General features: G+C 34.1%; 2 protein-coding genes and 1 long non-coding RNA gene across 4 annotated transcripts; 2 read left to right on the top strand and 1 right to left on the bottom strand.

The window, feature by feature from the left end:
• The first annotated feature begins 253 nt into the window (after nt 1–253).
• LOC110650851 (2-hydroxyisoflavanone dehydratase) lies at nt 254–1,394 on the top strand. The gene has a single exon (XM_021805977.2). The coding sequence runs from the start codon at nt 360–362 to the stop codon at nt 1,269–1,271; it is 912 nt and encodes a 303-aa protein (XP_021661669.2). The 5' UTR covers nt 254–359; the 3' UTR covers nt 1,272–1,394.
• Nucleotides 1,395–2,405: 1,011 nt separating this feature from the next.
• Nucleotides 2,406–8,174, top strand: LOC110650850 (kinetochore protein NUF2 homolog). Of its 2 annotated transcripts, none has more exons than XM_021805975.2 (11): nt 2,406–2,717; nt 2,821–3,039; nt 3,376–3,466; nt 3,540–3,719; nt 4,538–4,627; nt 5,788–5,895; nt 6,660–6,713; nt 6,911–7,025; nt 7,121–7,278; nt 7,358–7,453; nt 7,945–8,174. In XM_021805975.2, exons 1-11 carry the CDS (start codon nt 2,554–2,556, stop codon nt 7,984–7,986), a joined length of 1,317 nt encoding a protein of 438 aa, XP_021661667.2. In that variant the 5' UTR covers nt 2,406–2,553; the 3' UTR covers nt 7,987–8,174. The 2 variants fall into 2 exon arrangements, with proteins under 2 accessions (XP_021661667.2, XP_021661668.2); XM_021805976.2 differs by having other exon boundaries at nt 2,576–2,717; nt 2,826–3,039.
• A 1,137-nt stretch (nt 8,175–9,311) lies between these two features.
• LOC110650848 (uncharacterized) lies at nt 9,312–10,787 on the bottom strand. The gene is made up of 2 exons (XR_002494056.2): nt 10,349–10,787; nt 9,312–9,613 (listed from the first exon to the last, which is right to left on the bottom strand). It is a non-coding gene; the product is annotated as an uncharacterized LOC110650848 (long non-coding RNA).
• Nucleotides 10,788–11,851: the final 1,064 nt, after the last annotated feature.

Genomic DNA, 11,851 nt, shown 5'->3' with positions numbered 1-11,851 from the left:
AAATTAACATTAAATTTTAAGTGTAACATAATGTAATATAATTTATCAAAATAATAAATAAATTTAATTGATAGTTTTCGATTTTAAGCGTGGTATTTTCTGATAACATCCATGATGCTGGCCTAGCATAGCGCCTCGTAGAAAGAGTCAAAGCTTGTGAATATAACAGTGATATTCACCTCTCAACCCATTGCACTGCCACCACATAATTCATATTTCATATCTCCAATTCTTTTTTTTTTTTACGCAACCACATAATTAATATTTCAATCGCAATTTACTTCTTCTTTCTTATTGCCTTCAATCACACCTTCATAAATTCATATCTCTCTCTCTTTCTCTCCATTCTGCAAAAAACAATGGCTACCACCTCCACTGAAATAACCCAAGATTTTCCAGGCTTTTTCAAGGTATACAAAGATGGTAGCATTGAAAGATACTGGAATTCAGATTTTTCTTCTCCAGGATTAGACCCTGAAACTGGAATCCAATCCAAAGATGTTGTAATCTCAGACAAAACTGGCGTAAAAGCTCGCATCTTCCTCCCAAAACTTCACGATTCATCCCGAAAGCTTCCCCTCCTCGTCCACTATCATGGCGGTGGATTCTGTATTGGATCAGCTTTTAGCGCCCATTTCAAAAGCTTTCTTTCTGCTCTAGCCTCACAAGCTAATCTCATAACCATGTCTGTTGAGTACAGACTCGCTCCTGAGCACCCATTACCAGCTGCATATGAAGATTCATGGGCAGGGCTTCAATGGGTCGCTAACCACTCCGATGGACAAGGTCCTGAAGCCTGGATAAACGACCATGCAGATCTCAGCCGGATTATCTTGGCCGGTGAAAGTGCCGGAGCCAACCTTGCACACAACGTCGCTGTCCAAGCTGGTTTGACACCTTTGCCTGGGGTACACATAACTAGGCTGCTTATAGTGCACCCATATTTTGGGAATGAACAGATCGACAAATTCTACAAATATTTGAGCCCAACAAGCTCCGGGTCGAGTGATGATCCGAAACTAAACCCGGAAGCGGATCCGAACTTGGTGAAGTTGAAGGGTGATAGGGTGCTGGTTTGTGTGGCAGAGAGAGATTTCTTGAAGAGTAGAGGAGATGCTTATTATGAAACAATGAAGAAATGTGGATGGGGTGGTGAAGTGGAATACTATGAGAGTAAAGACGAGGAACATTGCTTCCATTTCTTCAATCCTAAGAGTGAGAATATTGCACCTCTTATTAAGAGAATGGTTGATTTCATTAAGCATGATTGATTTTGTTGAGATTTTTGGTAAGAAGATGTGGAAAAGGAAAAAAATTGTATTGAAGTTAAGCTAGTCTTGTTAATTGCCTGGCCTTGTATTTTCATGAGTCGAATTGGAGTTTATTTGGATTTCCTTTGTGGGTGATTCCTATTCTTATTTATTATTTAATTAGATCACATTGTAAAATTTTTTAATCAAATTATAATTCTAATCGATCCCATAAAAATATATTCAAAATTCATAAAATAACAGTAAAGATCATGTTTCCTTATAAAAATGGGAGTGGGAATACACATTCAATGGAACACACTAAAATAAATTAAACTCACATAGTTTTAAATATGGAAAAAATGAACTTCCTCACTGATTATAATCTTGAGGGCTATGATTCAGTTTTGGGAAGCTTTCTAGCATGATATATTTGAATGCTAATTGCTGAATGAATGCAATGATAATTTGAATTAGATGGGCACGCGTTTGAAAGCACAGAACACTCAATTGAACAAACTCTTTGAGAACTGTTTCAATTATCTATAGAAGAAAAAGATTTGGCCAGTGTAGAGGCAATTACAAAAAATTTGATGATGGTATTATTTATAGAAGAAAGATAATGGCTTCACTAAACAACCATGGCCTCCACAGAATTAGGTGGAAAAGCTTATAAGCAACACATCATAATTTTTAAAATTAAAGAAATTTTATTCAAAACTTATAATCCAATTTAGAAATTTAAACTTTTGTGGGATATTCAAATGACTTAATAAGTCATAATTTTTAATTTTTTATTTAATTTACCTCCCTTGCTCCCTTATTTTTTTCTCTATCTCCTTCATTCTCTCTTACACAAAATTATGGAGCAATAAAATGCATATACCCATCAAAAAAACAACAAACATACACACTGATATTGAGGGTCAGATTATGAGCAGCTTAAATTATGGTCATAACTAAGAGGAGAACACTGCATTAGTTTGCTTGGATGATGATGATGATGATGATGATGATGATGATGATGATGATGATGATGATGATGATGATGCGTTGGGTTAAGATGGGCCTGAATGTGTCCAGCCCATTAATGGCCCCATTCATATCACATAAACGAAGATTGACCTAAATATTTGGGCGGGAACATAGTTTGTGCAAATAAAAGCTAATCCTTTATCTATCCCAGAAACAGTGTTTGGCACCTCGGAAAGCTTAATAAAAGAGAAAAGGAAAACAAAATTCATATTTTCCTTTAATTATTTGAAAACCCATCTCCATTTACCCCCCCTCTCTCCCTCTCTCAATGTCAAAGTTCGACTACCCAAGACTGTCCCGCGCCGAAATAGTGACGGTCTTAGCAGAGTCACAGATCGCCGCTGTTGTAGAGAACGATATAAAGAACCCAAACCCAGATTTCTTGTCTGATCTCTATACCCGACTTCTGATCCACCTTGATCTTCTTCACGAGTACGCTTTTTATTTTTGTTTATTTATTTTTGAAATCCTAACCCATTTGTCAATTTTGGGGGAATTTAACAGTTTTACTTTGAGGGTTTGTGATTTTCTGTAGAGAAGATCAAGGGCAGGTGGAGTTCGCTGCTTTGGAGCAGCTTGAGAACCCAGACCATCACGCGGACTCTGTTAGGACCATGAATATGTATATTAGGATAAGAGAGATGTTGGGCTTGGTGGATTGCCCAATAAAATTTACCCTCAAAGATCTTTTGAGGCCACAAGGAGACCGGACTGAAATTTTTCTAAGTGCAATACTCAATTTCTGTCTTCACAAGTATGTTTCTCTTATCTATATTGTATTGCTAAATTGTTTGCAATTTGTTTTATTCTAGGAAAATTTGAATAATTTGGAAATCTATGCAATGGGTTAAGGGTCTTTGGGGTGTTCTTATCACTTCCAAAATTAGTCCAACATGTCTGTTTTGGTTGAACTCTCACCCCATTTTGGAACTTTATGGAATGGTTTCTAAAGGGTAAATAGAATTTTGTGGAATAGTTTCTACATTAGTAAAGAGAAATTGGCGTTTTGGATTTCTTCAATTTAGCGCGGAAACATTTAATTGGTAGTTCTTTGATGATTGCTATTTATTCTGTTCATTTTCTTTATCAGAGAATCAAAAATGAATCTACTAAGACCAATGGGGGAGGAACTCACACTTCTTGATGATCAGCGGAGGGAATGGGAGGATAAGATTTCACAGGTAACTAAAGAGAGGCTCTTGAATTTTTTAAGTGGATTGAGTATTTGTTTCCACTAAGCGTTTGCCCTTGCAGTTGAATGCACAAATATCTGACTATAATGAAGCAAGGGAAAGGGAGTTGCCACTTGTGCAAGAGGTAGATGCCAACGTTAAAGAATTGCATCAGACCATTGCAGGCCTCAACAATCACCAGTTGTCACTCAGAGCTTCTTTCCGAAAATTAAAGGAGAAGACTGGGGAAATGGACGAGGAGGTAAGATTTTGACAGTTAGCTTGTCTAATATTTATTCAATGCTGTAATGAAAGAATATGAAAATAGTGCTCATCTCTGCTTAGAAAACCATCATACATATGGTTTGCCGCATATTTTTTATTTTTATTTTTAAATTTTCTTTTAATCAAGGGAGTGTGCTTTATAAAATCAGAGACTGCTCATTGCAATTGGTCAGAGGCTATAAATTATCTCTAGATTTATTAAAGCTCTATAAAATTCACTAGGGCAGCAGGTAACTCTGAACCTAAGATCCATCCTATCTGTGTGAAATTTCTGCTAGGGAACTTCACTCTTCTTCTTCTTCTTCTTTTTGGGCTCTTAATTGTGCCTTTTATTTTCCATCATTCTATACTATCATCTTTTTAGGTTTTATTACTGTATCATTATGTTGGTTCTCTCTTAGCTTTGTTCTGTGTCATGAATATGGAGATTTTTTTTTCATAGCTTTCCACACATACATATTGGAGTCTGTTCTGCTACATACTATTTTTTTTTTCTTCTCTCCGCACCACACCAACCCCTCCCCCCCCATCCCGACCCCCTGTGATATTTCTCTCTACTTTGTGTAGAGTTAGGCTTCTTTTGGGCCTCATTTGAATATCATGTGTGTATGTATTTATAATTGAAAAATATTTTTGGTTCATCATTTGGATTGGGTGCTTTTATGTATATAAGTATGCTCATGATATAAATTACATAATTTATTTTTCATGTTTTTCTTCATGAGCTCTTTCCTTTGTCTTTTTTGGCTATTGTTGACATTAGTACATTACTGTATCTTTTGTGTTGCTTTTCAGATTTCAAAAGCAGAGTTTGATCTGGTACAAAGTGTCCAAGAAAATGCAAGCCTACGTTCAAAAATTGTTCAATCGCCTGATAAATTGCAGGTACCTTTTCTTTCATATTAAAATTCATCTAGGAAATGCTCAGTCGCCTGAAATTTGTTCACTATTTGACCTGTGGTCTTCTCTTATCTGCTTTTATTGCCAATGTACAAAATCTGAGGCATGCTGTATGATGAGCAAAATTCTCTTGCAGTTCACCTTGGTTGACTCATTCTTGTTCTGTAGTTTTTCCCATAGTTACCAGATTCGCTCAAACCCCCTGGGAACCGCGATCTGGTTCGTGAGTTCCAAATCGCGAGTCATCTGCGTTCCAAAACGCTAGGGGACACGATCTGGTTCTCCAAAATGGAGGTTCCAGCGAGAATAAAAAGAAGAAAGGAAGGAAGAGAGAAAGAAAGAAGAAAAATCAAAAGGCATGTACATGTGTAAGCAATAGGCACAAGAAGAAGAAGAAGAAGAAGAAGAAGAAGGAAAAAGGAGATACGTTTTGAAAGACCAAATTTTGTAGGTGGAAGACTTGTTAGTGGGTTAGATATTTTAGGTGGCAGTATATTCTAGATTTTTGGAGTGCAAATGAATATTTTATTGAGAAAAAATTAAAATTATTTAGATAAATAATCATTATTAACTATTTGTTATATTCATTATTTAAAATCATATTATTTTAATAGAATAATAATTAAATAATTTCTTAAAAAAATAAATAAATAACTTTGAATTTTATAAAAATGTATATTATATTAAAAAATTATCATATTAAATTAATATTTTAATTTATAAATATAATATGTTAAATAAAATTAAAAAATAAGTTATTTATTAAATAAATATAATTAGTATATCTTAAATGGAATTGACGTATCAACTAAATGAATTACTAATCGAATTAGCATACCGATTAAGACTACCCCTTACGAATCCTATATTTCGTTTAGTAGGGTATCGCGTACCACGCACCCGTACCACGACTCGGGAGTATCACGTTCCTGGTAACTATGGTTTTTCCTACCTGGTTTCAAGTTTGTTTTCTGTTTTATTGTTTATTGTAAAATTGAATTTTGGGTGCATATTAGTCTTTCAAAGTATTCTGTGGTTTTCATTGCTGGCATGCTTCTTTTTCATTTTTATTTTTTATTTTTTATTTTTTTATTATCTCCTTTTGTTTGTTGAATTGCAAATAACTTTCCCATGTGTACTGAAAGAGGGCTTTGGAGGAGAAGAAATCATTTCGGGAAGAGGCAAGAAATGCTGAAAGATTAGCAATGCAGTCCTTTCAAGAGAAGACTTCCATTATAGAGGTTTATTCGAAGGTATTTTCTTTTTGTGAATTGCTATGTTTACCTTCCATGGTCTGATGGTCATGTATTTGCAGGCTGGCTAGGCTAATGAATTTTGCTAACAGGTTTGTCTAATTATGTAATTGTGAAAATTCAACATTACCTTGTTGCATTATGTATATATTATTGAGGTACACCTGCTAAAAAGTATTGATTTCTTAAATCTGATAGTGTGAGAATCCTCAAGATAGACTTTAAAATATTGTTTCAGTTGGAGAAACGACCTTGAATCATATTGGGTTCCTTCAAGTGTGAAATAAATTAATCTAATCTCAAAGGAATGTTGTACTTGATCTTGTGGACTAAGAGGTTCACATCTTCTACTATGTTTGGATTGTGGTGCATGTATTGGCTTATAAAAGACCTAATTTGTTTGTAGCATTATCCTGTCTTTATGTTATCTTGCATACAACCCATCGTATGACAGATTAATCTATTAAGTGCTGTTTCAATCTTATGGTCTATGAAAGCCAAGTGATCTTAAATTAGACAAAGCAGATCCTATCTGGACAAATTCCGACTGCATGCAAATATTCCACAATATCTTTTAAAGATTGTGGTTTTTCTCTCTTATTTCAGTCAGACCTCAGTTTATTCATTTTAAGATTTAATATTACTTTCGTTCCTTTTGTTAAAATTTCAAGCATTCAACTGCATGAAGATAGAAAATTCACAGGCTGCACAAGTTCAGTTGAAAGGGTAACTAATCAACGTTATCTTTATATGCTGTTTCTCAGACTTTTAAGAAAATGTCAAAGCACCTCAAACAAATGCAGGCTATACATGAACAGGTCAGCGCTCCCTCCACCATCTCCCCCCTCACCCCTCTTTCTCGTTTTGTTCTCTCCAACTTAATACTAATAGTAATTAATCTTATATTGTCATGTGGATTCATATCTTTCTTTTCCCTGAAGTGGCTTTTGATTTTGTATTAATCATGCAATGATATTACCAAAATGTTGCAATCTGTAAATTGTAACTGTAATAGGTAAATTCTGCAAAGTCCATCGAGAAAGACTACAAGACCCTAAAAGCTAAGCTGAGCGACGATGGAGTGTTGGATAAGTCACTTGATGCCAAACTAGTTGAACGGCAAGCTAAAGGTAGTTTCTCGTGCAATTGCAACCTGTTTTGAACTGTTGCTTTCTATATCTGGATGAACGCAAGGGAGCTTTAATTATATTTTCCTCTATTCCAGCACAACAGTTGGATGAGTTGAGAAAGATATTGGAGAAAGAAGGAAATGTGAAGAGTGAGGAGGCTACAAAAGAATTTAATAATATTAAGTTGGAGGTGGAATCAAAGAGGGGTGATCTGGAAGCAAGGCAAAGGAAGGTTGAATCTGTAGTATCAGAGGTAATTTTCATTTTGAATTTTAGCCAAATTAACTCATACAGTCTGAAGTACCATGACATTGATTTTCTTCAATTAATAGGTTGATGCTATTACATCAAAAACAAATTTGGTGAAAGAATCTGGAGCTGCTAAAGTGCAAGAGTTAGTTCACAAATGTGAAGAGGTTGTAGAACAGGTGAAATACAGTATTGAAAACTTGCATTCATAAATTTGTGTACGTGCATTTTAGTTATCAAAATAAATATGGGCTCCCTGCTCGAGTTGACTACAAGTTCACTCATGCTATAGCTACATCTGCAGTCCCCACTTAAGTGAATATGTATACGTGTATCATAGGAAAAGTTTTGGGGTGCAGGCTAATACTTTATTGTCTAATCTATTGGCCCCAATGAGAAATTAACTACATCCCTGACAACCTGAACCTAGATGGGGCAGATTGTGTGGTATAATCAAACATTGGGCCAGTTGTTACTGGAATACTTTCAACTAATTCAATGGCTGCATCTAGGCAGGAAGAGTTGTACAATTGGCCATCACATACTTGCCTATACGATTATTTGCCGAGTTGGTTTATTTGTTTACTTTGGTTAAAATGTGGTAGCTTTAATAATTTTTTTTTTTTTTTAACTGATGTTCCGAGTAATGTTTGTGTTTGGCTGGTTGCAGTTTCAACAATATAAGAATTCTACGGAGCTTTTGCTGCAGTGATGAATGCATTTGCCAAGTAATGCATAGTCTAGTTTGGCATTAGTGTTTCAACAATGTAAGAATTCTGCGTTTGGCGTTGGTGATGAATATATTTGCCAAGTAATGCATAGTGTAGTTTGTTGTTTAAACTTGTATCAAAGCCACTCACATATCCCCTATTATCTAAGTCAAGCTATTATTGGTGTTCATTTATCTCATCATTTATGCTACTTGGATCAAGTATCCTAAGGAATGCTCTTCACTGTGTTGGAAAGTGAGGAAATGCTATTAAGTGGCATTGAAATTGGAGAGCTAAAATTATTTTTTACGAAAAAAGCATCATTTTAGAGTCTGTTTGGCATTGTTATATTTTACTGGTTTGGCATTGTTATATTTTACTGTTGCTGTTTTAAAACTGCTGTTTTGAAAAAGCAGTTTATCTGTTTGCTAACATAATAGAAAATTGTTGTTGAACAAAAAGGCTGTTTGATATGTGTTTGGTTAAGCTACTTTTTAAAATGCTGTTACGTGCAAAATGACCAAAACGGACAATAATTATGGATCTACTTTTTTAATTTTATTAACAATCAACCATTTATTTATTTCTATTTTTTTTATAATTATATTTAATTTATATAATAAAATGTATTTATTTTTTTTGGTAAAATATTAACAAACATCAATAAAATCATTCACTAATATTTACAAAATAATTATAAACTAATATTTTATATATTTGATTGTAATACAATTATTTTCTACATGAATATTTTTAATAACTAAATATTTTTAAAATGATGAATTAATAAACATCTATAACAATTATCAAATATATTTACAAATTATAATAATCGGCGATTAACAAAATGCTTCTCCACCAAGGTGGGTTTTTTTTATTTTTTTCAACAATTTGCTATTTTTTTTTGTAAGACCTGCATATAATTTAATTGATCCAATGAAAACAGCACAGAACTTTTTGCTTTTCACAAGTCAACCACAAGATGCATCATTTTTATTCATTTAACAATTTGATATACTACTATAACAGAAGTTGTTAAACCTGAAAAGATGAATAATGGTGTTGATTAGAACAGCTAATGATCAGATTAATGATGCTATAAATGCAAAGACTTGCTAGAACTTCATTTCAACACATTATCTTTGATGAAACAACTAATACATGGTTATAGTGGTTAATACCTATAGAACTTTGGTTAAAACCTATAGACTTTGCGCATTCATCAATTTACATTGGACACCAACAACTTAGGGAAAGAGTAGTTTAGAATTATGCTCCATAATGATTATTAAAGAACCACTTATGTTTCACTTTCTCCATCAAACTCTAGAAAGAATGAGACTCAAATCTTTAATTCATTGTCGATTTTCCTTACAAAGATGCATGATTAGATACATGATCCTTTCAGTAGCTCAAATATCTAACATTCCACAGCTTAACAAGCAACAATAACATCATCCATAATATACCATGGGTTTTCAACTTTGGTTTAGAAATACTCTTCCATCTTCTAATGATTCCAATTGCAAAGTGAGATTGCAGAGTGAAGTATAACATCCCTTGCTGCATAATAGAATTCAAGTGTAACTCTTCGGGATGACAAACAAACATGTTGCATCAAAACACCACCTATCATCAGGAAAATAAACTTTATAGGTGAATTTAGGGCCCCTTGTTAGATTTTTTTAGCAATACTATCAAAGATAACAATATACCCATTTTCATTTATGGATCAGATGGCCATGCAACACAAGAAATAATATACCCTTGTCCCATTGTCAAAGAAAACCTCTGCGTTTATACTCTTTTTACAGGTGAAAACAAATTTTGGAACCTTAATGTATGTTGCAGTGCCATTTCTACAAATAATTTTTCAATGCAAATGACATTAGATATCTAGCAACCATGAATTTGAGCATTATTCATGTGGGTCAAACTCACCAAACAAAAATCAATTACAAGCTCAACATGGCATTGGACATATTTTACCATATCCATATGCCATATAATTTATAATAGAATGGCTGCAAAATCTCTTTGAGTTATAATAGAACTCAAAGATTTTGAATTTCATCATACAACTCAATAGTTACCACATTCCTCATAATGCAAGATGCCATAAGTTTAAAAAATTAATTCTTAAAAAGCCTAATAGAATCTAAATAATGAAAAGCATAACAATCACAAGAGAAACCATCTTGATGTCAAAAACAGAGCAAACCAAACTATTTAGGAGTCATTATCGGTTGATTTGAACTAGGGCAAGTAGAAATTCATATGGACAACTACAATTTGTGAACAAGAAACAATAGGAAAACAATAGTAACCCAGTACTTGCGATTGCTACTAAAATTAGGAACTAACCATTAAAACAGATTCCGCAGATCCTACTAAAGAGTAATCATACCGTAAGAGACTCACTTGAGATGGAAGAATTGTAGTTACCGACTAGGTTTCTGCAAGAGAAGGAGAGATTAGAGGCTAGAGAGTGGAGTTGCCAAAAAAAAAAAAAGAACCCCAAAATTTCAATTCTCAAAAACCCTAGAGCTTCTAAATGATTCAGTGTAAAAGAGAAATGAAAGCCATTAGAATGAATGGTGAAGACATGGTTTACAGGAGAAGCAAAGTAAATGTGGATTCAATTCGGTTTAGGGTTAGTAAATATGAGTAAATATAAAAACATCTAAACTGAAAATGTTTTCAATTTTCTAGCGTAGAAGAAGAAAATTTAAAGCTAGATTCCTTTTCGGTTTATGAATTGAGAGTGGACGTAAGAGAGACAAGGGAGAGGAGAAAGCCAAAGGGCTTTTTCAAAAAAAATGGAATGCTTTTATACGGGCATGATGGTAAATATAATAATATCTAAGGGTTATTTTTGTCCATTAAAAATCTTTTTTTTTTGGAAAATGCATTCAGCTTGCATTAAAAAAGCCCAAAGGCATCATCATACAGAATGATAGAAAGTTGAGGGGGATGATTGTTGATCCAATTACAAGGGAGTAAGCCATTCAAAGACAATTTAGCTATACAATCTGCAGCACGGTTTGCTGATCTTCTAACCATTGAGAACATAAAGGGAGGGTGTGATGAGGATATGCTCTTGATGGTTGAGATTGTAGCTTGGATTTTCCAACTGCTTGTAACATTTCTCTTTAAGGCTGTAATAATAATCTCCGATACTGCTTCCAAAATGAAAGAGCTTAAATTCATTGCATCTGCTAGCTTTTGGGCTTCCAACAGAGCTAAAGCTTCACCTATCAGAGGTGAGGCACATATAACATGTTTAACTCTTCCATTAACAATTTTTCCTTAAGAATTTCGAGCTATCACTGCTATTGCTGCGGTTTTATTCCCACCTTTCCACGCAACATCAGAATTGAGTTTGATAGACCCTTGTGGAGGTGGAATCCATCTATGAATCTGCAGATCATTACGAGAAGAAGAAAGGGTTGCTTTATCTGAGTTTGTAATCTGATCTAACTCGTTAACACACCTAAAAATATTCTTAACAGAAGCCATTGGATTTGGAACACAATTATTAAAGACAGCTTTGTTCCTAGACTTCCAAATCTCCTAGCATGAAAAAGCTATAGCAGCCAGTATCTTTTGATCATTACTGAAATGATGTACAACAGACTCCCACCATTGAACAACAGATCTGAAACCCATTGGATTTGGCTTATAGGAGCAAGGCCCTGCAAACCAAGCTACTTTGGAGTGATCACACCAAAACAAGATGTGTTCTATAGATTTCACCTCCCTTTGACATATAGGACAGTTAAAATCAAGAGTAATTCCTCTGCGATAAAGATTTTCTTTCGAAGGGAGAGCATTTAACATCACTTTCCACATAAACACTTTAATTTT

Source organism: Hevea brasiliensis, chromosome 14 (genome assembly GCF_030052815.1).
Source record: "Hevea brasiliensis isolate MT/VB/25A 57/8 chromosome 14, ASM3005281v1, whole genome shotgun sequence".
Classification (NCBI taxonomy): Eukaryota; Viridiplantae; Streptophyta; class Magnoliopsida; order Malpighiales; family Euphorbiaceae; genus Hevea; species Hevea brasiliensis.
Note: the sequence above shows the minus strand (reverse complement) of the source record. Positions and strands in the feature narration are given on the sequence as shown.

Excerpts from the sequence above, each read along its gene's own strand:
- LOC110650851 (XM_021805977.2), top strand. The coding sequence starts at position 360 with ATGGCTACCACCTCCACTGAAATAACCCAAGATTTTCCAGGCTTTTTC.
- LOC110650850 (XM_021805975.2), top strand. The coding sequence starts at position 2,554 with ATGTCAAAGTTCGACTACCCAAGACTGTCCCGCGCCGAAATAGTGACG. Across the intron at positions 2,718-2,820 it reads CACCTTGATCTTCTTCACGA|AGAAGATCAAGGGCAGGTGG; the intron begins GTACGCTTTTTA and ends GATTTTCTGTAG. Across the intron at positions 3,467-3,539 it reads GGGAGGATAAGATTTCACAG|TTGAATGCACAAATATCTGA; the intron begins GTAACTAAAGAG and ends TTGCCCTTGCAG.